Genomic DNA, 24,879 nt, shown 5'->3' on the forward strand with positions numbered 1-24,879 from the left:
TTCCAAAGATGATAATACTGTTAGTTACTAGCCATAGGTTTATCTGCTTTTGTCTTATTACAGAGAAATTAAAGATACTTGGGTCTGCTAGTAAACATGTTTTATGCTTTATTGAAAGTTGTACTATGAAAAAAACATGTCTAAAAATTATGACATATTTATAAATTTGCCAATCTAAAGAATTATGGCTTAACAGTTCACAATTAGTTACTACTTAGTTTTCACTAGCAACTAAGGTTTCTAAGAACTAAAATTCTACCAGATGGAATTAGGCTGCTAGAAATGGTAAGGAAAGCATCTCTATATGTAGGGACAGTAAGATGTGTTTTTGATAAGGATTGAGGAATGGGAATACATTTTTGTTGAGGGAAAATAAAGTAATTTTGTCCTAAGATTGAAACTTGGCTTTTCTCTGTTAAAAAGACAAAGTTTTCTTGGATTATTGGTCTGCTCTTTTTGTTAGAGAGAGAGTGCACACGCAACCAGGGGTGGGAGGGGGGGAATCCTAAGCAGGCTCCGTGCTCAGCAAGAGCCTGATATGGGGCATTCTTGATCCCAGGACTCCGAGATCACGACCTGACCTGAAATCAAGAGTCGTATGCTCAACCGACTGAGCCAACCAGGTGCCCTTGTCTGCTCTTGATAAGAAATATAAACAATTTTTTTTTAATCTGCTCAGAAAACCAAAGTTTCTGTGTTTTGTCTTTATCTGGTTTTTGGTTACTTAAGAAGGTTAAAACTTCTCAATATTAAAGGAGCTAAGTTTTGTTAACAACTATATAACCTTCTGTAGAATCTCTTACTGCCACTTGGTTAAATAGATAATTATTAAGTTTTATAATGATCTGTAATCCTATTTAGGCAAGAACTTTAAAAACTTCTAAGGTTTTTAACAAAACTTCCCCCAAATTCAAATTCTAAATGAAGTCTTTTTTGACTAATTAGGCTTATTTATTTGGTATGTAAAATTACATGAGAGGCATTGCCAAACAAATGATGGTAAACCTTCTTAGATTATATTGTATGGTTTTGTGCCATAACTGTTCTAGAAATTAAATGAAATTCCTAAAGTTATATGGGAAACCTGGGTGGCTCAGTCAGTTAAGCATCTGACTTCAGCTCAGGTAGTGATCCCTGGGTCCAGGGATTGAGCCCCATGTCAGGCTCCCTGCTCAGTGGGGAGCCTGCTTAGCTCTCTCCCTCTCCTTCTGCCCCTCCCCCCTTCGTGCTCTCTCTGTCTCTCTCTCAAATAAGTAAATAAAATCTTAAAAAAAAAAAAAGAAATTCCTGAAGTTATAATATGTCCTGGTATAAAGTCATCATATGACATTCTAATTATTGAAATGTGGGTCACAAAAATAATTGGATTTTCATGTCAACTGCATTATAATAAACTCTCTTCAGATCTTTGACTATGTCCATTTTTGAGTCTTTTGTCATTTACAGTAATTCTGATGCTCTTACAGAATGTGTTTCATCTTCAAGGAGATTCATAAAAAGGGCTTATGACAAATACAGGTTTCTGATATCTTCAAGATCATTAAACTGGGTAAGAATTTTTGTAACTAGTGCAAAAGCTGCATTCAAACAGAACAAGATTAGAACTATGGGACTGAATGAATTGAGGAAGATGATTACAGGTTTTTTTTTTTTGATTACAGTTTTTATGACTTGTTTGAAACATTGCTGGTTCTCTAATGTTTGTGCTTCCAGGTTTAAGGAAACTTTTTCTCTTAAGATACCTATGACTTATAGAAATATGATACAATATTCCTTTGTGAACAAACTGAAACATTATCTTTTCTCTCTACCTGAACCCTCCAGAATTCATAAACTCTCCGTGAGTATTCTTTCTTTCATGGCAATTACAATTATTTGTATAAGTTCAATAAGAATCTGTTCTCTTTGTAACAGGACACCATTGAAAACATTGGTTAGATTACCAAGGCTTTGACTGAAATGTCATATTTGAGAGAAATGTGCATAGACTCAGATATGACCTGACAGCTTTAAGGAACTCAGGTTGACTTTATGGAGTCAATAGAGCCCCTGGAAATGTTGGCCTGGTACCTTGCTTACACAGTTCCCAGCAGCCTTACCTGGTGGGTAAAGAATGTCACTTCCTGGCAGGTGCAGGAATGTCAGGATATTTAGGGGACCAAGAGAAGAGGAATTCACCCAAATATATAGGTATTACAGGCAAATCTGATGGCAAGTATTTGACTTGGTTTCTGGTCTCGAGAGACTATTAGAAGTTCTATCTGAATCCTTACAAAAAGTTCCAACAAAGCAGATTTAAAAGAATTTATATGGGCAATCACTATTCTTACTGTGCTTATATAAATAATTAAGCCAAGTTTGTTAAAACTGGACTTGTTTTACAAACAAATTAGTCTTAATTTGGCTATCTTTGATGGGAAGGAGGGTGATTTTAGAGAGAAAAATTGTGTTTCAGTAACACACCTTTGTGGATGTTAGATTCTAGTTCTGATTATCTTTAAATGTTTGTTGTTTGCCTAAGCTAGACAACTTGAGGTAAACTTCAGAGAAATTGCCAATAGCTCATGTACAGAAAACTTTCATGCCTGTTACTTTGTGTGGATAATCAAAAGATCCTGTGGGCATCTGATTGTTTGAACAGTTGGACAATGGGAGGCACTTGCTTGTTAGAAGTTCTTACCACCCACTTCTCAGTCCACAGTAAGTCTAAAGTGGTACACTAGACTAGCTCTCTCAAATTATTCACCTGTGTCAGGCAGGACCTCCCTGGGGAAATACCAGATGGAGATGAATATTTCTTGGGTATTCTTTGCTCCCCAGTGGGAAGGTGCTGCTCATCAACATGTGGCATGAAATTTGTCTAAAACCTTAATTCTCACTGTTAATGAAACTTCTAACTCCCTCACCAACCTGCAAAAAATTTTGGACTCCTTGACTAAAGTGGTAAGTAGACAACAGAGTAGCCGTAGACTATGTTTTAGCTGAAGAAGGAGGTATATGTGTAGTGGTCAATTCCTCTTGCTCTACTTATGTTAATACTACCATGCAGATTGTAACTAGTGTAGACAAAATTCAACAGCAGGCCTCTTGGTTGCAGCAAACCCTAGAACAGCACGTCCTTCTATATCAAGGGGGTTGGAATAGGTTTACTGGTCTATTTTCTTGGATACCCTCTAGCATCAGATCCATTCTAGGGGGGATAACAAAAATGGGCCTTGCAATATTACTGATACTGGGATATACTTAGGGGCAAAACTAATAATGTTATATACCACCACATGATGCAAGGAGGTGTCCAAAGTTTTAAATACAGAACCACCTCTGATACTACCCCCCGCCCCATGCCCATTTAGAAAAAGGGGCCAACAGTTACATCGTGCCCCATGTCAGGGCCTTCCATTCCAGAGCCCCTCCTGTGCCTTGATTCAGCTTGAAGCAGCTACAGAAGATGGACTTTTGCCCATATACCAGAGATGGAATGAAGGAATGACCATGGGGATATGTAACTCCGTCCCAAGCAGCCTAAGGGCTACATATCTCTAACTCTTGACCTGTGTCTAGCTTGACTTACAGCTTATAGTTTGATTAATTACAGCTTCTTTGAGATTTCAACAGAACACTGACCCTGGGGAAACAAGGAGTTAGGTGTTCCCAGAAGATGAATCTTGGCCATACAAGAAAATAGTCTTTCCTGACACCAGGAAGTTTGCTTGAGATTCTATTGAGAATGCTTCCCCTGAATGGTGACCCTCATCACTGCCCTATGCTCCCCTTTAAAACCCCCTGCTTGTTCTGAGACTTTGGAGATGCCCTTCGGACATTAGTCCACCATCTTCCCAGGTTGCCAGCCGCCTGAATAAAGCAACTTTTCTTTTCCAGCCAACACCTCTCTCTTGAGTATTGGCTTTCGAGTGGCAAGTAGCCAAACTTGGGTTTTGGTAACAAGAATACTAAAAATAATTCAACGTAAAATTATTGATTTTTGTTTATTGATTGACAAATTGAAAATAGTTTGTGAATAGAAGCTATTTTGCAGTTCCATCAATAAAATAAAATCAAAGTTTTTTCTAAAAATAAAATCTGTGTACATTAAATCAAAATAAAAAGACTTTTCTTTCCAAGTTTTTATTTAAATTCCAATTAACATACAGTGCAATATTAGTTTCAGGTGTACAGTTTAGTGACTCATCACTTACAACACCAAGTTCTCATCACAAGTGACCTCCTTAATACCCATCACCTGTTTAACCCATCCGCCGACCCACCTCCCTCCAGTAACCATCAGTTTGTTCTCTGTAGTTAAGAGTCTGTTTCTTTGTTTTCCTCTCTCTCACTCTCTTTTTTAAAGATTTTATTTATTTATTTGACATTGAGAGAGACAGCAAGAGAGGGAACACAAGCAGGGGGAGTGGGAGAGGAAGAAGCAGACTCCCTGCTGAGCAGGGAGCCTGATGCGGGGCTTGATCCCAGGAGCCTGGGATCATGACCTGAGCCAAAGGGAGACGCTTAACGACTGAGCCACCCAAGCGCCCCCTCTCTCTCTTTTTAATAAAAAACCTTTATATTGATTTTCAGAATATTTAAAAATAACAAATAGGAAAATTATTCTTGATATATATTTATGTTCTTTAATCAGGCTTTTTTTGGCCTTATCTCTCATACTATATCACTAATATTTTGATGAAGAATACATCTTTTTCAATATAATCTATTCATTTTTTTTTAATAAAATTACCTTTGGTCTCCTTCTCTGTTACATTTGTGGTTAGTAAATTTGAAATTCTTTTTTTTTTTTAAAGATTTTATTTATTTATTTGAGAGAGAGAGCATGAGAGAGCACAAGAGGGGGGAGCGGGAGAGGGAGAAGCAGACTCCCCGCTGAGCAGGGAGCCCGACGCGGGACTCGATCCCGGGACTCCAGGATCATGACCTGAGCCGAAGGCAGTCGCCCAACCAACTGAGCCACCCAGGCGCCCTGTAAATTTGAAATTCTTGACATCTTTGATTGCTCTTTCTAGTAACGTCAGAGCAAATTCTGAGAAAAAGGAAGATCTTCTTTTTCTGTTACTTTTTTTCTTATTGAAATTTTAATTTCTGCCCAAATTTCTTTACAGATTCCATACTTTGTCTCTATTGAAAGTGTCTTTCTTTGACAAATTTTTTTTTAATTTTTTTTTTTTTAAGATTTTATTTATTTGACAGAGAGAGACACAGCGAGAGAGGGAACGCAAGCAGGGGGAGGGGGAGAGGGAGAAGCAGGCTCCTGGCTGAGCAAGGAGCCCAATGTGGGACTCGATCCCAGGACTCTGGGATCATGACCTGAGCCGAAGGCAGACACTTAACGACTGAACCACCCAGGCGCCCGACAAATATTTTTATAAGACAAAATTGGTCAATAAGTTGACTCTGATTCTTTTGAATGTTTTACCATATTTTGATCTTGGAAAATAGTAGACCTTCTCAATTTCGTTCCATCAAAAGATTCAACTCAAACTTTGAGATATTCCAAAGATCAATTATAGAATGTCAAAATCAAATCTATACAATTTTGAGTCCTCATTACATAATTTGTTCAGTTTCTTCCTGTTTTCAGAGGGATATACCATAATGTTTTTCTGTTGCAAGCTGTGTTTTCAGTAACTTTACACATTTCTCAGAGCGTCAAATGCTGATTTGTGTTTTGTTTTGTTTTTAAGGGGTTTTTTTTTTTTTGGTATTCCATTTGTTGACTACTCTGATTAGCTATTTCAACTGATTTTAAACAAAAGACAAATGTAGAAGACTCATTTAATTCTATTTGAGAACACTAATGTTGATTTACAAAGTAGTTCTTCAAAAGCATAAGCATTTCTGAAATTCAGTTGATGATGGGTAGCAAAGAGAGAATGAATACTACAGTTCTGGTACATTTTGTGTCTCTGTTACTCTGTGTGTGTGTTTTGTAAATTTTGGCAATACATCTTCTATTTTAATTGGCGGAATATCACAACTTCTTTGAATGAATTGTGTAGGTACCACAGTTCCAAGTTCTGTTGTCTGTTCCATAAGATTCATCATTTAGTAAGAACACTATTTTTATCATGGCACTTTGCCTCACCAAAATTATATTTGTATTATCACCCCCAAATGAGTACATTTAACTTTATGGAGAAATGTTTAACCAAAATTATGATTATTCTCAGTAACATAAGATGCTTCATTTTGGCAAAATGACTCCCAAAAGCTTTATTTCATCAATTGGGTGAGAAAATCCAACCCATTAGTGAGACTAAATAATAATCTTTTATTTAACATGTCTGATGGCATTGATGTAAAACTGGCCTCATTCAACCTTGTGCCAAGATCATCTTCTGACAATAGAACTGACACAGTAATGGTTGTTATGAACTTTTGGTGCATGTGTGAGAAGCTATACAATCAACGATGAGTAAGATTAATTTAGAAGAATAATTATTTAAAGGAAATTATTTACATTTCACATACCGAAATGTAAATGTATCTTCTGCAGTGCTATGTGTTAGATTATTGGCTCAGGCACAGTTTTCTTAAAACAATTACTGGCTTGAGTAGATTTATAGCAAAACAAAAAGCCTGTTAGCATTGTAACAAGAGTGTTTGGAGAGTGCTCGACAGGAGGACTGCTTGGCCTCTATTTCCCGCACCTAATGCACATACTTCTAGAATTTTCCCCATTTCCCACTGACCCTGCTGACTGGCAGCCTGGTCACTATGCAGCTTGAAAATTGTGCTGAGAGCCATGGCACAACTGAAGGGAAAAAAAAAAAACCAACAAACAGTGGCCACATATTTCCCCACCACCACTCCTGAAATGGGAAGAAGTTGACTTTCCTTACAACATGTATCAAAAAAACCATTTCGGTTTTTTTCAGCAAGTGTTTTGCATGTTCTACTGGGAATAGAGACGGGTTATAGTTGGTCGTCCCTCAGTTCACCATGTGTTAGGGAAAGAACTCTGTTCATGGAACATGCACTGCACATGTTACAAGACAAGACCATGGCAGAAGCTGGAAATATCAACTGGAGGTCTTACAGCTGCACCCCAACTTCCTTTAATGCAATTACTAATGACAAGTCCTTAAAAAAGAAAAAAAAGAAAAATCCAGCATAAAGGCAAAACCAGATGAGATGCCTGGGCAGTAGGAGTAACTGGTACTGTCACAGGCAAAGGGGACACTTGTCCCCCTAATGTTCCTTCTCAGCCAATGTTTCTGGGAACCACTACTAATGGACGGGGGGCTGGCCTATAGCATGGAACGTAGAAGGTTCCGTGCTAAAGTCCCCTAGGACTCTAGACAATCTCTAACATATTCTCTACTAGGATTTATTCTGTTTGAATGGAGCCAAAAAAGTTTCTATATTCAAAGTGCTTTTACATGGGAATTAGAAGCATTCTTAATTGGATTGCTGGGATCCAGCGTTCTCCCTTCCCTGTGTCCAAGGTCCTGAATGCACCACATGCCAGGAGGCCACGCTCTAGCACACCCTCCCACTCCTGTTCCACCAACTGAGTAATTTGTCCTCAAATCTCTCTCTGCCAAAGTGCCCTTGTTATTCTAACTACTTAATTAAAATTACATTAAGTTGATGAAATGTGATTGCAAAAGGAGAATCACTATTTCTTTGAAAACTACGCTGACTTCTTTGGAAAGTCTCAATAAAGGCAGCTCACTAAAAAGCTCTTCATTAGCTGTGGGTAAAAACTACTGTCAAAACTGGGGTTGGGGAAACATGAAAACTACAGAAGGATTCTGTATTCAGGTTTCTTCACACACGGTTTGGGTTCTTGCTCTGCTCTAAAGAAACTCGAATTGGAAATTGTAGATTGTAAACAACCTAATAAATTGGGGTAATAAAAGGTTAACATGTATTGGGCTCCTCTATGTGCCAGATGCTGCCCCTTTATATATATTACGTCACTGGATCTGTCAAGAACCACAACCAGCAGATACGTTTATGATTTCTATTGTACCATTAAATCAACTGGGACCCAGAGAGGTTAATGTTAAGTTACGGCCCTGTGTCACATGGCTGGTTAATTTTCTCCCAGGAGAAAATTCTGTAAATGTTTGGCTCCAAAGCCTATGCATACTCCACTTTTCATGCTTTGTTCCTGGAAGATAAATTCTGAAAGAAAGAAGTTTTTAAATAAAGGTTCTGAAGCAATTAACTAGGCCGAGATAGTGAACATGTGGCCATGAAGAGAGGTATGCATTCAGGAAACAGTTTTGCCAAGCTCTTGTCCCCTCTCTTCCACCCCCTGCTGACTGAGCCTCATTCCATAAATAGAGGTGCAAATGTTTCCTAGGAAGGATCCAAGCGTTCACTCCGAAATATATCTGCTGCATTTTGAAAACCTGGCAGAGGCTTGTCAACATCCTGGCCAGAGCAATTACCCAGCATTGTTAAATTTGCAGCTGCTTTTACCAGCCGTTCTGAGTATTTGTACCTAGTCAATAAGGTTGTAGGGACACCTCTGCCTGACTGGGGTCAGGAGCAGACAGATAAATGAGGAGAAGGATTCTAGCTAGGCTGCAGACCGCCCAGGAGGGTAGACACACAATGGGGTTGTTTCGTGCTGTATTGAGTGACCAAATGATAATGGCGGCCACTTACTGAGCATTTGCTAGGTTTGGGTATTAACATGGGGGGAAGGTTAAGGAACTTGCCTGAAGCAATGCGGTTCCAGAACTGGAATGCAAGCCTGATTGATGAACCCTGGCTTTCCTCTTCCACCACCTCTCTGAAACTTTCTCCCGTGGAAGAGGAGGTGTCCCAGTGAGGAGCTGCGGGAGTTAGTGTTGGGTGTGGAAGATATCACCCTGAAAGCCAGGCAAAGCCAAGGTGCTAGAGGGAGAAAGCAGAGAATAAGATCTGGAGCAAGGCTGGGAGGGAAGCCAATCTCTGAACTGTAGTCGTGCAGTTTGCCATTTACCACTATTACAAGGATGAGATACGTTCTTTGTAGAAATGTTAAAAACAGTGGAAAAACAGAGAAAAATATTTTCATGGACCAGAGAAATACTGTTAATACTTTCTGTGCTGGATCTTTTCAGTCTTCGGCTCTGTGAACATCTTTTTTTTTTTTTTTCTTTACGGGATCGGACAATTTTTTTTCACTTACTAATATCAGGTAAACATTTTCCCACATTAAAGTTCTCCTACAATATCATTTTTAATGCCTCCATTGTACTCTAGACTAGGGAAAGTGAAAGCACTAGAACGTAGCTGGTCTGGGGTCAAATTCCAGCTCTGCCATTTCCTGGCCATGTGACAAAACTCTCAGTTGCCCCTTCACCCTCCCCCACGGGGATATAATAAAACCTCCTCTGATGTGTGTTGGGATGATTCCATGAGAAAAAGAATTGAAAGGCCTTATCACAGTGCTGCATAAATGTTAACTGTTATCATTTCTGGAATTTATTTAACCAATTCCCCATTCTCCAAAATGGGTTTTTTCAGGTTTTCAAAATTATGAATAAGATGCAATGAACACCATTACAGAAAAATCTTTGTGTTCCTCTGTAATTATGTCTTGATGTGAAATGACTGGATCAAGAAGTATTTAAAATTTGTATGTATTCGATGCATACTGGCAAACTATTCTTCAGGAGATGCGTATTGATTTATAATTATTTTCACGACCCCTTGAAGGAAGCTGGCTGTGAGACTGGGAGTCGATGATGAGCTATGAGTCAGGAAACAAGGAACAAGTCGCATCTGAACACTGGCCTCAGAATGTGAGACCTGCCAAGTCCCAGACAGGCCTGCTGACCTCTCCTCTTTTGATCTCAGGACACCTGCCACAGGGATGGACCTGAGAGAATGTGGGGGCACTGGTGGACACTGAATTGAAGGAGAGATGGACAGAAGGGGGTCAGAAGATACTGCAAAGGGCCTTAGCAGATCAATAAAAGTAAATCCCATGTTGGATTACTTTAGTGTATTAGAAATTACTGCCAAGTGTTATTTATACATTTTAATTTAGATAATACCATAAAGTTGTAATGAACTCATGTTAACAGCATATGTGTATGACTTCATGGTATGTAGAATATATTGAACTTTCACACACTGATTATCCTTTATTCACTTCTAATGTTCTTCTTAAGTAGAAATGATGGTGGCAATAGGTAGTGGGGTATTTTAAAGTCCTTTAATCAGCAAATTGAAGTTGGCTACCTTTCTTGGTCCTCCAATTTTAGTTTTTTAATTTTATTGGCCCCTGGAATCCATACGTCTAGAAGCTAATGCCCAGGTGACACATAATCCAGTCTTTAAACCTTCATTTATCCAACTAACATTCAGTGAGTGGCTGACTACAACATATAAGATGTATAGGAATTCTTCCTTTGACTCAAAGAGCTCGTGGTCTTTGGGTCCCATGTTGCAGGCTGCAACACCATTGACTCTGGGGGTGACAGGTTGTAAGGGAAGAGAGGTGGAGAGGGCATGGGGGTCACAGTCCATTGCAGGGTCCTCGACTTTTTTCAATATGGAAGCCACTTCTTCTAAAAATTGTTTAACTCATTATTCAATATTGGCGCCCTTGGGGAAATAAAATTCACTATAACAAACACCTCCTCACAGTGGCAAAATACATATTTCAGAAATTAAAAGGACAAAATAGAACTGAATCTGGGAGAAGAGTGGAGCTGAGATCTCCCAGACACCGAAATTTATAACTGTACGTGGAAGAAATTTGCTATAGGCTTTAAAAATATATTTATTAAGCAATTGTTTGGTTTAGGACACCCAAAGGAAGGAAAACCAGTGTCTAATTTCATAAGACATGACATCTATAAGCTCTTTAACATTCACAAAAACCTTAAATAAAAAGAATCACAAATAAAATATCATTAGTGACATTTATGACACATTGTAAAACACAGATCAACAAAGCTGTAAGTTCTCTAATACCTAGAATACAGCAGGTGTCAGTGAAATAGGAGACGATGCTGTTGGATGTTTTTTTTTTTTTTTTTAAGATTTTATTTATTTATTTGAGAGAGAGAGAATGAGAGAGAGCACATGAGAGGGGGGAGGGTCAGAGGGAGAAGCAGGTTCCTTGCTGAGCAGGGAGTCCGATGCGGAACTCGATCCCGGGACTCCAGGATCATGACCTGCGCTGAAGGCAGTTGCTTAACCAACTGAGCCACCCAGGCGCCCTGTTTGGATGTATTTATATGAGCAAGTGCTCTCTAATATGCTAAACCTGCAGTGCTCCAAGTGTTAACCATGAATGTTTTTGTGGTTTGAGCCAGAGAAATGTTTGGATTTGAGATGTTAAAAATCACAGAAAATCTTTCAAACTGTTCTCTCCATATACTTTCTGTGGGGCTAGGGGGAGAAGATGGGCTTCGGGAGACTTCTTTTGGGAGGAACATCTGTAAACATTTCGGCAGAACCTTCTGAGCAGTTATGTGAAGCATGTTTTCTGGGGGCTTCACTGAATTTGCCAGTTTTGGGGTTAATCAGTAGCCCCTTGTGCAATGAGTATACTATATCATAGCATAAAATAGTAATTGGAATTCCAGCAAATATCCAGGCAACTGGGATGGACATAAGCATGGCAGCTTTTTTTTTTTTTTGTAAGGCTGATAATTCTCCCAACCAATATGGCTAGCTTCTAACACCCAGCAAGAGTTTTCATTCAAAAGGAAAAACCCAAAATAAGCCTTATGCAAACTTTCTCCCTCAGCTGTTTCAAATTTAAATTACTGCCAAAAATTAACATAACTGAGTTCATTTAATATGAATAAATAAGTGACATGAGCTGAAAGTGGCCCTCATTTACCACCAGCACATCGCTTTCTGTTGATCTGACTTGCAGCTCATTCTCTAGATAAAAATTGTGTTATCAATTCATTGAATTAGCATCGGTTACTAATCATCTAGTTAAGTTGTAACTGGAGAGATCCTGGCCAGTGTTGCAATTTAAATTGCAAAGAAATCATAAGAGGATCATTAGATACACATCTTTATCTTTAACGACATTATTTACATTAGATACGGTATTTCTGAAAGCAGAAAGCTCTATTCTACTCCATTAGACAATGTGAGAAGAAACTTTGATGTATGTACATATGTATGTCACATTTTAAAGACGTACACAATGTTTTTTAAAAGACAAGTGAGTCTTTTCAGGCGCTGGTCTTATAAAAAGTCTCATAGATTATTTTTTTTAAACTAAATTCAAGTATATGAATAAATGAAAAACACCAAAAAATTACAGCTAAAATTGCCAGTGTCAACTAATAATTGTAAATTGCAATGGTTTCAGCCTCTTAAGAAAAGCATTAGAGTGAAAAAGCTGGAGTTTCAAGTCTAATCCCATCGCTATGACTTTCACTGCAATAAAAAGTTGACTATAAAGAAATGGTTCCCAAGGTCTGACCAGTCACTAGAAGTGTTTCTAAATGTCAGTGCCACAAAACTATGATTTTAAATGATTCATAGCAAGAATGTTTTCTTTAAAGAAATTATTAAAAAGTTCTTACTCATATAACAGTCACTTTGTATAATGAAAAAGACCCAACCCTTGATTCTGTGACCTGGTGTCAGGTGTGGTGACAGATACCTCATTGCTGATCTTACCAGGAAAATGGAAACATAAATTACAAATGAAACCAATTCCTTTACTTTCCTCACATTAACAAAGCAAGCTGTGAGTGTCTACCGCGAGCAGACACACTAATCACATCTAGAGATTTGACTGGTTTGTGTAGGAACAGCCCATTTTGAGTTTATTTTGAGGCAAATACACAACAATACAGGGAGATGAATAGCCCCTTAAAATGCTGGACCATCATTTAATCCAGTGTCAAATGGAGATGTTTATTTCATAACTTAAAGTATTTATTAATTACCTACTGCAACATAACACAGAAGTGATCATGAGCTCATTAAGGATAAAATCCTTGGCTTATTAGTCTCTAGAGCTTAGAACGTACCAAGCACGTAGTAAATGTTTGTGAAATGATGGACTTTTAGAAACAATTTTCCTCTAAGTTCCTCTTTTCCCTGAGTCTTAAACATTTATGATGATACAAAGATGTTATAAATAATAAAAAGGCAATGATAGGGCAAATTCAAGATCTATATCTCTAAATATTATCTCTGAGTTCTCTCATCAACACCAGTAAAGGACATTGGTAGTCCTTGCTACGTAAACTATGCCCTGTAAGTGAATTAGGCTGAGACTATAGACCTGAACTCAGAAGAAAGGGGAGACCATTGAATAGGTAGGCAACTAATTAAAAGTTAGGTTTGGTTTTCTCCACAGCAGTAAACTGTGATGGAGATGGAAATCAAGCCCTCTTTGCTTGTTTTCTCTCAAGTAGGATATACCGTAGACAAAAACTCTAAGATTTCAGGAAAGTGAATTATCTCTTTGGGATTTGCTGGACCCTATTTAGGACAATGATGCCAAATGACCTAATTAGTATTTCACAGGCTTAAATGAATGAGAGTATTTTTTAAAATGTTGATGCACTCCCAAGAATTAACTGAATAATCAATTTGCTAAAGTTCTGAATTCAGCTTAACTGGATAGTGCAGTCTTAGTATCAGGAAGGATTTCAAAAATATTTTTCTCCAGAAATCTTTCTAATTATGATTATGTTTTTCATTTTTCTAAGATAAATAGTAAATTATTTCAGCATAATAATCTTTATTTTGGTAGGGGAGAAAATCAATCATGGCAATAATTTACCTAACTGGTCCATTCAGTTCCTCTGTTGAACCAATAACTTCATGTAGGAATTCCTTATATGACTTAATGTTGTACAGGATTGTGAAGAAATCATTTTTGGAATAATATATTTAATAATGCAAAGAGTTGACTATGGGGGGGAGCAATGTCAATACAAATGAAAACTTTAGTTTTAGGACCAAAATGTTCAACATTTAGTTGAAGGTGTCTAATCATTCGTAAGTATGATTCAGAGTGAGACTGGGTATCCAAGTAAACATATCTATCAGATAAGCAGTGGGATGTAAATAGCAAAGTTAATTTGGAGACAGGGCATGGCATAGGCATTTTGAAATAAATGGCTATAAGATTTTTAAAAGTTTTGCATATCAATAAGCAGTAGCATATAAGGAATTCTGAATTTTTCACCATTTGAAAAATGTCTATATTCACTAAGTTCCTGTAAGCTTTCCAGAGTAAGTTATCAATTATTCCTTTATTCACAAAGCAAAACCTTATGATTGGCTTAAGTATTTTTATTAAGCCAAATAAGGCAGTTTGTGATTGTCTATAATTTTTATAAAGTCTCATTTCCTGAATATTAACACATGTAATTCAACCTAATTTAAAAACTCATATTTCATACCCGTTTTCTTCCAAGCATGAAGACTAGAACATTTAGGTGTAACTTTGAGGATTTATTGCACTAACATTCTACTAAGTTCACTATAAAGAATATTTTAGGGAATGAGTTTTATTTGTAAATATTTTTATAAGATTAAAAATAATTTTACATATACTCTAGAGCTGCACTGTCCATTATAGTAACCATTAGCCACATTTGGCTGTTGAACAACTTGAAAGGTGACTTGCGCAACTTGAAGAACTGAATTTTTTTATTTTAATTCATTTAAAAATTTAAAAATTATAGTAGTTTTAGTTATTGGGAAACTTTTAGGTGTGTTTGGACAACTTAGACTTATGAATCTACTTTTTCATCTGCAAATTTTATGAAACCTAAATCCATCAAGTATTACTGGTGAAAACTTCATGTCCAAATTAAGGTGCGCTGCAAATGTAAAGAACATTTCAGAGACTCTGTACAAAGAAAAGAATGTAAAATTCTCATTAATAAGTTTTATATTAACTACTTAAGTACCTTGCGTTACATTTCTCTTGGACAGCACTGATCTGGAGCTATATGAAAATTTCTAGTACTTAAAAGTTATGTTTTAGAATGCTTTACTTCAATGTCATTCTCTTAATCAAAAATTTTTATCATTATGAAAAAGTAAGTCAGATTTAGCATTTGCTTAGTAAGAAGTGCCCTAATTGCTCTCTCTGCACACCCTCCTTTCTCCAAATTGCAAATCCTTGCTAGCACCAACAGCAGAATGCAAAATCATAGACAACGAGTATGCAGAAATAGTGTGAGGGCACTGATGAGTGTGCAATCAAATCAAACTGCTCACACACTACAAGTTCTATCTTTTCTTTCCTCCCAATTGTTTCCAGAGCTGTGTGTTCTTAATTCCAAAATTAACCTTCAACTTCTTCCCAAGTTCTGCTGTGCTATGGCTTCTGGTTTAGAATAAGCGATGACTTTGCTCAGCGATGTGGTTGGTCATGTATTAATGCTAGATTCTGTCCAGGCCCGAGAACTCTCATCCTTCAGAGTGGAGAGCTTCCTCTGGGAGAAGGGTTTAAATCCCAGAAGTTTGAACACTGCCACCCGGTACTTCTTGGACATGATGTTGTACAGAATGGGATTGATGGCAGCGCTGAGGTAGAAGAGGACAAAGGATACCAGGTTGCAGTATTGGCTGATCTGAGCAATCTCCAAGGAGCCAGGTTCGAAGGACTTGGAAAATAAATATCGCCCTACGTGGAAGGGCAGCCAGCAGAGGATGAAAGCAAACACCACAACAGCTAAAAGGACAACAGGAGAGAGAGTGTGAGCTCAGGAAATGTCACAGCAAGTCACATTCTATTTTGAAGACACAGTTTTGTTTCGATTATGTATAGTATCACCATTGACTTCAGAGAAACATTATGTTCTGCTTTTCCCTATTCCTACTTTTAACCAAGGTTGGGTCTGTCTGGACTAACAGTTCAACCATTTTTGTTGAACTTCCCAATCATTTCTATTTAATGACTATTTGAGTGATTTGGGGACCAAACTGACATTTTGACTCAACAATTTATTCACAATAGTCCACCATTTCACATGTGTTAGATACAAACAAGCACATATGAAGTACAGTGGTTATACTCAACCACAGCTATGTAACAGAGTTTCCTGGGGGCACAGATTCCTTGTGTGTAATACAGACTCACAAAATTTGTATCTTTAGGAAGGAGACCAGGACACCACACCTGCTTTTCTCTTTTCTTTTTTCTTTCTGAAGTTTCACGAAAGACTGAATATGCAGTCAGGATTGAGAACCACTGAGATGGATGATACTTTGCCACCTACTGATAGACATAAATAAGTTATAAAAGACCATAAAACCCACTAACATTAATTACCATCCATCCGAGTCTTCATTTTACCCAGGTAAGATAATTTTTGTCCAAGACCTCTGAATTTCTACATTAAATTTTCAAAATTCAGAAATCAAAGGTAAAAATAACAGAAAATAATACTTCGGTCCTTGTACCACTTTAGTGATTCCCTTCATGAGGTCAAGGCAAAAGAAAATTAACATTGGTGTTGAGACACCAGTGAGGATAATTAACAGCTTAAAAATAAAATTGGAGAAAATTATTAAACTTCTTCTCAAAACGAAGTTGCATAGTAGCAACTGACTGCCACGGTAGCAACATGAATATTAGAATCCCCTGGAGGGCACTAGCAGGTTTACAATCTGTTAGTCATATTCTGAGAATCGCTGGTCTAGAAAATAAAATTTTTTTACGTTCTTTGAAAAAACAGTATCGTTTTAATATACAGGATTCCAGGAACTGTAAAATGACAAATACAAAATCAACCTGGAACGACTTCTAAGAAGCACTAAATATGCAAATAAGTACAAAATGTTGGACTATAATGAGGAATAATAAAATGTACAGATTCTGGTTTTGAAAAAGCAAATTGAATTAATATTTTTGCTTGGATGTGAACACATTTTGTATTACTTTACTTGTACCAAACACATATACTTAAATTTATGTATTAAATATGCAGTACACTCCAGTCATAAAACTGCACCAAGATGTTCTTTGAAGGACCACTTAGAGAGGGATAGTAAGTCCTGTCAGCTTACACAAAGTCTTTTTTTCTCATGTTGGGAGAAGCTTACCTATCTTAGCTTATCCTGGTTTATCCTAGACTATCCTACAGGCAGAAATAGGTGGTCTTGAAAGCAAATGGAGACTCCAGCACTGATTTATCATTGCCTCCCTTTCAAAGCTATATAAACAGCAGCAGGGTAAACAGAATGGATGCAATTATCTGAAAAAATGCAGGTCAGAAAGCATACCACAATACTGAGAGAAAAATGAATCATCTCTGACAGAATTATCCACGCTGATCATATCTTTGGTTAAATTCACCACGGAATACTTTCTAGATCCAATGCCTACTCTTCCCCCAACCCCATGAATGCTTTTTAAATGCAACTTAGATATCCACAAATTGAGGCAGGAAGGTAAACCTCACCTTTAACACTTAAAGACCACAGTAGACTTTTATGAAATATCCCAGTTTTGAAGCAATGTCTCTGGGCTGATAAAATTCATTTAAGGGAAATACAAAGGAGGGGCATCGTTCCCTGAAAAAGGAGACATTAGAAGAAAGAGACACAAAGAGGTAGAGAGCAAAATAGAGAGTGAAGACAGTGATAAGGTAGGGCGGGGGGTGGGGGGAGACAGATAAAGAAAGAAAGAGCAAAAACAAAATACACGCACACACACACACACACACAGAGAGACACCTACACCACGGAGAAACTAAGAAACCAAAGAGTGAGCTCAAGACAGAAACAGGAGAGAATCATTGATTGACATGCAGCTAGAGACCGAGAAAAACAGGGGAAGGAGGTAGAGGCTCAGGGAGAAGGGGAAAGGAGGGAAGGCAAGGGGAGAGGAGAGAACCCGGGAGAGAGAGCTCGAGGGCTCACTGAGACCCACCCAGCATTTTCACGGTTTGCTTGTGGTTCTGGTCCCTTAGCGAGGCGCCCACCGCCCCCTCGCCCCGCTTTCTTCGCCACAGCTTCCTGCCGATGAGGCTGTAGAGCACAGTGAGGCAGAAGACCGGCAGGAAGAAGAAGACGCTGGATACCCACACCATGACGGTGAGCAGTCCGGAGCGCACGGCGAACTCGGTGGCGCGACACTCGTTAGTGTCCCGAGGGTCGGTGCCGTTCTCGTGCTCGACCCCGACCAGCACGAAGATGGGCCCGGCGCTGCAGAAGGCCACGGCCCAGATGACCAGGATGACCAGCTTCACCCGGCCCTTGGTGACTACCACCTTGGCCCGCAGCGGGAAGCAGATGGCGAAGTAGCGCTCGACGCTCAGCGCGGTGATGGTGAGCACCGTGGCGTAGGTACAGCTCTCGCTGACGAACTGGAAGAGTTTGCAGAGCAGGTCGCCGAAGTTCCAGGGCCGGTACTGCCACAGGCGGACTAGGTCGAGGGGCATGCAGAGGAAGATGAGTAGGTCGGAGAAGGCCATGCTGGACAGGTAGAGGTTGGTGGTGGTGCGCAGCTCGCGGAAGCGCGACACCACCAGCATGGTGAGCAGGTTGCCCGCGATGCCCACCACAAAGAGTGCCACGCAGGTGGCGGTGACACCGGCCAGCAGTGGCGCGGGGAAGAGCGGCAGGAGCTCGTCGGTCAGAGAGCCGTTGTCGCGGGGAGCGTCCCAGCCCAGGTCCGGCAGCGTGAGGTTGTACCCCGGCTCCTCGCTCGGCGTCGCGTTCCACATGCTGCCGGCTCAGCTTAACTGGCTCTGGGATGCGACTGCGCTGAGAAGCTGGCCGCGGCTGGCCCCAGAGGTCCCCTTAGGCGCGGGAGAGTGCGAACGAGGAGCCGGCGCTGGCTCGCAGGGAGGATGCTTGGAGATGAAAGAGACGGAAGTGAGAGGCAGAAGCTCAGGGAGAAAGTGAGATTGAGAGCTTGGGGCGAAAAGGGGGGGAAGGGAGGGACACACACACGCCCACGCATGCACGCACTGGTGGTGAGGACAGAGTGACCCACCGGTCTTTCTGGCACCTCTGTTTTTCCCCACGATCTCCCCCACACCTAGCCCCTAGCTGGCCCGTAGTCGCGTACCTGTCACCGGGACAGCCCCGCCAGTCCTGCCTCGCTTGCGCCTTCTTGCTCCAGCCGCATCTCGCAGTTCCTAAAGCGTCCTGGCGCGCGGCGGCCTCGGAGACCCCGCACTGCGAAATGAGAGCGAAAGGAGCTCTCTTTCCAGCCTTGGGCGCTGTCTGGTTAGTGTGGTCCAGAAGGGCAGGTCACGCCCGGGGGTGGGGGCAGGGATGGTGGGAGTGGCGGGGAGAACGCTTTAGTGGCCAGGACCCGAGTTCTTCCTCAAAAAGGACTAAGAGGTGGTAACGGACCTGGTGGGGAGAAGAACCGAGCGTGCCCTACTGGACTTGCAAAAGGGTGATAGGACGAGGCGGGGGGGCGGGGGGGGAAGGACCTAGTGTTTGTGTTCCGACCTGAGAAGAGACCGGCGCGCACCTGGCAAGAACCTCAGGCAGTTCTAGAACCTATGGTCGTGTTAACCAAGAGAAACAGGCTCAAAGTCGTGTGACCACTTGTCCAAGGTCACACAGCGAGTTGGGGGCTCAGGGACTAAACTTGGGGCTCCCTCCGGATTTGGACTTCTGAGCGTGAAGGGGAAGATGTGTGAATAAACTCTGTTCTGAATCCCAGCCCTTTGTACAGTCCTTCACGTCGGCGGTGGTAAGGGATATGTTGTGTAAGAGATTACTTTGCCTTCTGCAAACCTGGGGTGGGGGGCGGGGAAGGAGGAGCAAAAGTAACGGGACCTGGTGGGAGCGTGTAGCAAGCAAAGAAGGAGGAGCACAGGCTGTGAGGCTGGCACGTGGAGGGTGCGCAGGAAACATTTTTTTTTGAGGCATCATTGAGTTTTGTGTAGCTGTGTTCACATGGGCAAGGTCATCAACCTTTTCATTTTAAACTGCGATGATGTTTTGAGGACCACTGGGAGTGGGTGTCAAGTGTCGGGGACACAGTTGGATCTCAGTTAAAAAAAATGGGCTGCATTACTGTTATTGTGGTGGCTGTTGAGGGGCAGGAACCGTGCTCCGTGGAAATGCGTCCGAGGCCACTTGCGAGGCGACGCCCCTGAACGCGACCCATGTGTCCGCCTGTCCGGAGCCAGGAAATCGACAACCTAAGATCTGAGACTGGCGGCTGTCAGCGATCTCACCAACCCGCGGGGCTTCTTCCGGCCGGGCATCTTGGGAACAACCTGAGAACGTGTTCAGCACCGCGGCCAGCGACCGGTCCCTCCTTACATCTCTCCACAGCTCCGGTAGCTGCGCTTTCCACTTGCGCCTCAGCACCACGGTCCTGCTCCACGCGGAGGCCGGGGAGATTCCTCCCAAGCACAAACCGCATGAAGCGGCCGCGCTGACCTGCCCCTGGCTTAAATGAGAATCCTTTCATTGTGTGTTAAGGGGGGGGCTTTCCTGAAGCATTTTAGTGTGTTTGCACATGACTTTGACAAATGTTTTACATCGTATCTAGCATCTCAATTGTTAATGCTTTAAAGTCCACAAAGACCTAAGGCTGGATGTATCCACACATACATAAAAGATTCCACACATAGTGAGCGACTGCATGAGGGAGGTTTGACACAGGCGACCTAGTGGAGATCACACTACGTAGGTCACCACTGGTGTGTTACAGATGTTGTACCAAACTGACATTTAAAAAAAATTATTTCAAACCACCAACTACTATCTTCAAAAAGATTACAAATAGGTCAGGCCACCAGTTACAGTTGACTTTAACACTTCCCACCCTACATTATCAGTAGATCTATGTGTGCAGACAAATCTTTAGTGGGAGAAAATAAACTGGGGTAAATAAAAATAGTGTAGGAAGTTATTGTCTAAGGATAAAAATCAGAAAAAGACTGTGGGGCATATTTCTAGTCTATGTAGGGCTAAAGCAACGGATGATAGATGGAGAAATCTTTTTAAAAATCTAAACTGGGCATGTGTACTAAATAGCCAACTATTTAACTGCATTCGATCATTTTCTAAAATATAGACAAATCTGTATTGTGTGATGAAGAAGAAACAAGGGATAATCTTGAAATTGGTCCTTTCATTCACAACACATAAGGTTATATAATATATAAAATTGTCTATAAATGTGTGGTAGGCAGTGGGAATAACAAAATAAATAAAACCCAGACAGGTCATGTATTTATTTACTTATAGTCTAGAGAGAAAAATACAGTTAAACAAGCAATTCCAGTACAGTATGTACATGTATTTGAAGAAGCAGATACAATGAGCTCTGCTGAAATATGGAGAAACAATGAACAACACAGAGGTTTTAGGAAAGGCTTCTCAGAGAAAGTGGTATCTGAGCTGGATCTTGAAAGTTGAGTTCTGGGGCGCCTGGGTGGCTCAGTTGGTTAAGCGTCTGCCTTTGGCTCAGGTCATGATCCCAGAGGCCCCAGATCGAGCCCCACATCAGGCTCCCTGCTCAGAGGAGAACTTGCCTCTCCCCCTGCCCCTCACCCTGCTTGTGTTCTCGCTCTCTCTCTCAAATAAATAAATAAAATCTTTAAAAAAAAAAAAAGAAAGAAAGTTGAATTCTGTCAGATTAAGCAAAATATGCTCAACTGTTCAGACAGGGACACAAAGGCACTTTGGAGCAAATGAGCCCACTGTCCTTGTCCTTTGAATGGTGTATTATCATGGATTTATGGATTTTTGTATAGTCAATGCATACCAATCAATTATTGTCATTTCTTTTTTTCTTTCTGGTGCTCTGATTGTTCTGTCTTTGGCCTATAAGATCCCTTTCAAGCTGGTTCCAAAGTCTTTTGATATGTCTCACTTAGATTTTGAGAACTTCCTTGCTTTGTGGTACAGTAAGATACCCCAGCTCACCTTGTAAATTCCCTACTCTAGACCTGGGGGTAGCCATTTCTCCAAAAATTTCTGTTACCTTCTATTGGGGAATGGCATTTAGAGACCTAAATTTGGGCTGTAGGGGTGGTTATTGCCCCTGGGGCATTAGGGACCAGACCCTATCTGTGGACAGAGCTAAAACATGTGTTTTTTAAAAAATCATGAGATGATAATAATGATGATACAGTAGATGAATCAAAAGTACCCTTATCAAGTGATTAAAATTAATGCCACCCATGTGATACTCTGGGAAGTACAGAAAGTCACTTATATAGTATGCTAGCTAGGAATGTACAACCTCAATCTAATCATAAGGAACATCAGACAAATTCAAAATGAGGAATATTCTATTCTAAAAATTCTCCCCAAAAGTTAATTTTTTATAAAAGAAAGAAAGAATGAGAAAATATTCCAGACTGGGGAGGCTGGGTAGCTCAGTTGGTTAAACATCTGCCTTCGGCTCAGGTCATGATCCCAGAGTTCTGGGATTCAGCACTGTGGGGCGGATGGGCTCCCTGCTCAGTGGGGAGTCTGCTTCTCCCTCTCCCTCTGCCCTCCCCCTGCTCATGCTCTCTCTCTGTCAAATAAATAAATGAAATCTTTAAAAAAAGAAAGAAAGAAAGAAAGAAAGAAAGAAAGAAAGAAAGAAAGAAAGAAGAAAGAAAGAAAGAAAATGTTTCAGACTAAAGGAGACCAAAGAGCTGTAACCTCTGACTGTAATTCCTGATTCTAGACTGGATCCTAAGCTGGAGGGAAAAAACTGCAATGAAGGACAATATTGGGTCAATTGACCAACTTAAGAGTATGGCACATAGATTAAATAGAAGTATTGAAACTGTGTTAAGTTTACTGAAGTTGGTAATTGTGTGAAAGCAAATATCCTTATTCTTAAAAATATACACTCAACCATGATTTATGTACATGCTTCTGAAAAATAATTATATGTGTGTGTAGATAAATAGAGCAAATGATAAAGCAAATGGAATGAAATATTAATAATAAATGAATTGAGGAAATGGGTTAAAAGATTTTCTTTGTACTATTCTTACAACTTTAATTTTGAAATTATTTCCATATAAAAATTAAGAAGTCATGTTTATATAGATACTTCAATTTCCAATTATTTACTCAATCTGTTTGATTTTATATTTACACTGACCATCGTGGTTTCTAACAACATAAGCATAATTATTTATTATAATATTCATTAAATGATTTCAAGCTGATAACATCAGCATTACCACTAACAGTTAACTTGACAAAGTTTGAGATTTTCTTGCAGTTCTCTTTTGTCCTTGGAATATATCCCACTAAGTGTATATAGCCACTATGTTCTAAAACTACTTGAAATAGTGCTTTTCTATGTGTGGTTATGTTATTAATTTGACATATGGTTAGATTTATTTGTTTCATTTACTCTCAAATTTAGTATTATTATATTGTTTGAAGATTTTATTCATTTATTAGAGAGAGAGAGAGGGAGAGAGATAATGAGCTGGGGGAGGGACAGAGGGAGAAGGAGAAGCAGACTCCTGTGCTGAGCAGGGAGCCCGATGCAGGGCTGGATCCCAGGACCCCGGGATCATGACCTGAGCCGAAGGCAGACACTTAACCATCTGAGCCACCCAGGCATCCAATTTTAATATTATTTTAAAATTTAAATTTATTTTTTAAAAATAAATCCTACACCCAACGTGGGGCTCGGAACTCAGAGCCAGCCAGGTGCCCTAAATTTTATTTTTCAATATGTAAAACATTTATATGATTTGACAGTTAAAACATTAAAACAAAGCATGGTCTTAAATTTAAAACTTCAAACCAAAGAATATTCAGGAAAATGTTACTTATTTTTCATACTCCCCAATAGACACCATTTCAAAAATGTCTTGTGTGTATTTCTGTAAGAGAGAGAGAGAGAGAGTGTGTGTGTGTGTGTGTGTAGCTTGCATAAAAGTTATTATACTATGTATACTGTTTACTATTTTGATTTTTAAAAATATTTTATTTATTCATTTGAGAGAGAGAGAGACAGGGATAGCACAAGCAGGGGGAGAGGCAGAGGGAGAAGCAGACTCCCCACTGAGCTGGGAGCCCAACACGGGACTCGATCCCAGGACCTGGAGATCATGACCTAAGCTGAAGGCAGACGCTTAACCATCTGTGGCACCCAGGTGCCCCATACTATCTTGATTTTTTATCATAACATTACATCCTAGAGTTCTCTCACATCGATACTTTTTAAAATGGTTTTATAGTACTCCATCTTGAGAAAGTTACATAGTTTTTATTATGGAGATGTACTTTACTTTCATTCTTCCAGTGTTTTACTGTTTTTATTTGTTTGTATGTTTTAGTAATCTTTTTACTGTTATAAAATAATGTTGCCTATGTCATTTTTATGTCTACAGGTATATTACAGAATAATATAAAATAAAATTACATTTTAATAAAAGAAGAAATGGCACATGTAACTCATTGAGTAGCACAAATAAAGAAAGCATGGAAAGGCAGTATATAGTGCCTGAGTGTTGATTCTGAGCTCTGAAAACACATACGGAAATTTAGTATAAAATAACAAGTGTAACATGACATTTTTAGAAGTGGGATTGTTGAATCAAAGAATAAAAGCATCTGTAGTTTTGTTATACAGTAGTCCTCCAGTATACATTCCAAGACCCCCAGTGGATACCTGAAACTAGGGATAGTACTGAGCTCTCTCTATATTATGTTTTATCTTATACATACATACCTATGATAAAGTTGAGTTCATAAATTAGGCACAGTAAGAGATTAACAATTACTACTAATAAAATGAGACAATTATTACAATATACTATAATAAAAATTACACGAATGTGGTCCCTTTCAAAATATCTTAAATAATTTCAAATTATCTTATCTTATCTTACACTTCTCACTCTTCTTGCGATGATGTCAGATGATAAAATGCCTATGTGATAAGAAGAAGCAAGGTGAATGAGGTGGGCATTGTGACACAGCATTGTAACCTTCTGCCAACATCCAAAAGAAGAAGGATCACCT

The 24,879-nt window shown here is 39.7% G+C and overlaps 1 protein-coding gene across 1 annotated transcript; it reads right to left on the minus strand.

Moving 5' to 3' along the window:
• Window positions 1-15,263: 15,263 nt before the first annotated feature.
• On the minus strand, window positions 15,264-18,638 carry GHSR (growth hormone secretagogue receptor). Its single transcript, XM_034989921.1, has 2 exons — window positions 17,843-18,638; window positions 15,264-15,640 (listed from the first exon to the last, which is right to left on the minus strand). Exons 1-2 carry the CDS (start codon window positions 18,636-18,638, stop codon window positions 15,336-15,338), a joined length of 1,101 nt encoding a protein of 366 aa, XP_034845812.1. The 3' UTR covers window positions 15,264-15,335.
• Between the last annotated feature and the right edge of the window lie 6,241 nt (window positions 18,639-24,879).

The sequence above is a fragment of the Mirounga leonina genome, unplaced genomic scaffold (genome assembly GCF_011800145.1).
Source record: "Mirounga leonina isolate KUSES-001 unplaced genomic scaffold, KU_Mleo_1.0 Mir_115, whole genome shotgun sequence".
Classification (NCBI taxonomy): domain Eukaryota; kingdom Metazoa; phylum Chordata; class Mammalia; order Carnivora; family Phocidae; genus Mirounga; species Mirounga leonina.